At 46.8% G+C, this 4,143-nt stretch overlaps 1 protein-coding gene across 1 annotated transcript in view; it reads right to left on the minus strand.

The window, feature by feature from the left end:
• Positions 1-22: 22 nt before the first annotated feature.
• Positions 23-4,143, minus strand: part of SPSB1 (splA/ryanodine receptor domain and SOCS box containing 1) — a 14,685-nt gene continuing 10,564 nt past the window's right edge. The window contains exon 2 of the mRNA XM_019511774.1: positions 23-985. Coding sequence (XP_019367319.1) covers positions 858-985 — 128 coding nt within the window. The 3' untranslated portion in view covers positions 23-857. The remainder of the gene's footprint in view (positions 986-4,143) is intronic.

A 4,143-nucleotide genomic window follows, 5' to 3' on the forward strand; every position in this document is an offset into this window, starting at 1 on the left:
GGGGGGGGGGGGGGGATGGGACTCATTACCACCAGGGAGCCACCTGACCCTGCACTTTAAAGCTGCAGGTTAGAACTGACATAAGAAAAAGAAGGTAAGATGCAGACCGAGCAGCTGCTCAATTCATTTACCCACTCCAGGCTTCATGCCTGCCACTAGTGTCACACTGGCTGTGAAAGAAAGAAAGAGAGACATGACCAGGAACGGACAGGGAGACCTGAAAGTGATGGTGAGAGTCGAGACGGCATCCTGACACTAACATCAGCTATGTCGCCACCATATCCAAGGTAAAAAACAGGGGGGGGGAGAGTGTCCATGTGGAGTTTTTTGGCATCAACTTTGCATTGAGGCATTCCTTCCTCGGTTTTCAGAAGGCCACCCCCCCCATTTCTCATTAGCCACCTTGTGCCTTCCCACACTTAGCCCCTGATGTTTGACATGGTGCCACTCCCCACACTTCCCCCTCGGCTTCATGCCCCCCCTTCAGCCAACGCAAGGGACAGAGTTTGCTCCCGGATTGCACGAGTTCATAATGGACGCTCTACAGCCGCTTGCCACGAGTCGGGAGGAAAACGGCACGGGCTGCAGAGATCCTGCAGTGGGGATTTTGGTGTTAGTATTACAGGGAAGGGACCTTCAACAGTAAGAGGTCATTCTTCGTTGCAATATAAGGATACTTCAGAACCAGCTGTTCAAGGGCACGTTTGAATTTGGCATTGGAGGAAGGTTCTTCGGCCAAGAAGGTCTGTCACTAGCAACGGAGAGGCAGAGGGGAAGGTGTCAAGACCACTGTGTCTAAGCGGGTTGGTGCCAAATCATATGCCCTGGTTTCAGCTCTTAAACGTCCTTCCACAAGATCATTGGTAAAGAAGGTAGCTCTTGAGGGATGCTGGCAGTGGCAGTGAATGGATCTCATTCAGTCTTTCCTTGCCCAAGGCCAGCCTCACAGCACGCCGGCACAGATCCATCAGAGGCAGTGGTTCCGCTGCAAGACAAACACACACACAAACACGTTAACTTAGAGCAAACTGCAAGCTGGGCAGCTGCACTGCTATTGCCTGTTGTAGCAACCGGTATGCAAGCGGAGCAAGGCGGCAAAACAAAGACTTGGCCTGACCACGAGCCCCTGGCTCCCCAGCAAATAAGCCAGCACACCTCAGGCCACGACCCTGGAACATATGAATAGGGAAGGGAGGGTAGGACCCATCTGCAGAAGGCAGAGCGCCACATTTGCCTTAAGAAATACTTGGGGATGGATATCAATAGTAGCAAAGGTAAAAGATACCACTTGGATTTTACTGTTTGATGAGCTAGGAGGAAGATGCAGTTCTAAGCACCTTAGGAGCTGTCATACTCTCAGATTTGAGGGATGTTTCCTCTCATCCCCAAGATGCACATCAGCCTATCAACAGCAAGCCTCACAAGTCATTATTTCAAATGCCTTGCCAACAATGCATCTCCCTGGAGCACGTCCCCTACAGCTTGCAGTCTGATGCAGCAGCACCCGAAAGGCTGCTATGGCTTTGTCCACCAGTTCTGCTTCCACACATTTCATAGCTTTTAACAGGGAGCTAGCTTTACTTAGAGCTCCTGAAGCCAGTTCCTGTGCACACTGGGCATATTCCTTAACATGCACTGGTGCGAGCCCCCTGCCAACACCAAGGAGTTTACACACCTAAGCCACAAGGGCATTGGCCGCAACACATGGAAGAGTTCCTGCAGAGTGAAATCAGATTTCCCAAAATCCAAGCTGCACGCGGTTATGGACCTAGCAGCCAGGACACCTGCAGTCAGTGCTTGTACTGAACATGCATCACGGATGCGAGTAATAATTTCTTTTTTGCAGACAGCTCCTCCCTCTCCCCAGCCTCAAACCTCAGTGCAGCTGATCTGTCTGCAGTTTCCCCTCCAGACAGATTTTCCAGTGAGGTAGCTCAAGACATCATTCTTGATCAGAGGCTAGTGTCAGCCAGCTTGAGAGAAACCTAAAACTTCATATGAAGTCAACAAATGCCATGAGCCCACTTGCCTAATTCAGGACTTTAGCAGGGGAGATTGCAGAAGAACCAGGCAAGCTACATATATTCCAAAAAAGATATAAAGCCTATTGAAATGAGTCTGATCTCAGGGAGTAGTTCCAGTACTAAGGAGAGAGAGAGACAGAAAGAAAGAAAAAAAGCCATGCCCTGCAGGCAGATCAGCAAAAAAGTACGGCGATTTCTTGCAAGAATCTCTCCATAATGTGGACAGGAAAAAGCAAAGTATGGAAGGCCTAGTCTTCTGAAAGTAATCCCACAACCTGAAACCAAACAACAGTCAAAAGCATGGCACCAAGATGAAGCCACAAGAACATTTTTAGGTTTGGTTTCATAGACTAACAGCAGCAGGAAAATATGGCCCGTGGGCCATATCTGGCCCACCAGGCCATTCTATCCAGCCCGGGGCGGGGGGTGGGGGGGGCGGCTAAAAAATGTAGAAAATTAATTATCTGCCCCTGGCTGCCTGTCAAAGGTGACAAGGTGCAAGTGGCAGCACGACTTGAGGGAGCCACAACCCCCGCACAACCTATATCCACCCACCCATACCCCCCCAACAATATACAAGAGTAAGACTTCATTTTAAGCTATTACACGATCACCTCTATGTACACGACACCCACATAAATAAATCAGGACAAAAATATTTTTTGAAAATCAAATTAATGAATGCTGTAGTACATGTTTGAGTTTTAGAATATGATTTGGTATTTTTCTGGTTCTGAGATGGCATACCCCCTTGCCAAGAGGAGTACTTTCATGGGCAAGGTCTGGGGTTAGGAGATGGGGCTTCTGGTCCCAAGACAGCAACCAGGGGGCGGGGCTCCTGTCAAGGGGCGGGGCTACCCATGCAGCCCTCGACAGCTTGCCAAAACTCAGTAAGCAGCCCTCCAGCCAAAATAAATTGCCCACCCTTGCTCTAGAAGTCAGGGAATGATTTTCACATCAAAGCACCATAGATATACCAATGGTTCCCATCTCGTTTCATACGGCAGGAGGTTGCTCTGTCGCTGTAGACCAGAACAAAGTTATGAAGGCCAAGAATGAATACAGAGAATTTCAGAAGTTGAGATTTCAGGGGTTTTTCCTCTCTCTCTCACTCTCTCCGTAGAGATTGTACTCAGGACCTTGAGCTCCTAACTGCAGTCTTGCCACCACCTACGTTACATGAGCTCGCTAAAGATCCCCCAAGAGGTTTGGAATTCCATAAACCAAAATCAAGAGAACGCTCTGCATTCAGATGCATAATCAGCAAAAACAGAAAAAAAATAGTTTAACCTGAGCAAACTGCCAAAACAGGCTAAATATAAGAGAAAATGAACTCTGAGTCAGCCTCATACTGACTTAAGACTATTTACTAGCAACATTTTACTGCTCTCCACAGGAAAAACTCGTTTCTTGGGCTCTAAGGTCACAGTCAGCACGAACCAAGGTTGCAGCTGCACATAAAGACTTTATTATTTATATGTATATAAATATAAAATGTGAGGTTCTTAGCACTCACCTTTATGAACTATACAAGCTTGCAAATTCCTCTCCTACAACACTGGCTAAATTCTGGGCACCTCAACGAACACTACACAACTAAGTTCAAACCATTCAATTAGCATTCATTACAGATCATCTAAACATTGTTCATCTTTCATGAAAAGAAGGTTATCACAGATTGGAAACTACTAAAGAGACACCTGAAGCTAGTAGCGACTTTGAAAGTCTTGGGTCAGGCATTGCAGCTTTCAGGATTCTCAAATGCGTACTGAAGCCAACAGCTCTACAAAAAGGTTCACACCTGCCAATGTTCACAGCGCTGCTGTTTCACAGATTGAAGATAGTACAGCATGCTCACTTTCCCGACCCTAACACTCTTCTGATCAGATCTCCTCCTTTGCACAACTCCACAATCATTCTGGTCACTAATGGAGACAGAAAAAAATCCTTTGTCCCCCACCCCTGTAAATTTAGCACATAACCTTTATAGTCACTATCAATTCCATTAGCCAAAAATTATGAAGGCTACAATTGGAATCTTAATCATCCTATAAAAGAACTTACCAATACATGAAACAGTAACAGTGTTGGAGAAAAAAAGCAATGGCTACACTTGTAA

Source organism: Gavialis gangeticus, unplaced genomic scaffold (assembly GCF_001723915.1).
Source record: "Gavialis gangeticus isolate Ggan-Ray unplaced genomic scaffold, GavGan_comp1, whole genome shotgun sequence".
In the NCBI taxonomy this organism is placed as follows: domain Eukaryota; kingdom Metazoa; phylum Chordata; order Crocodylia; family Gavialidae; genus Gavialis; species Gavialis gangeticus.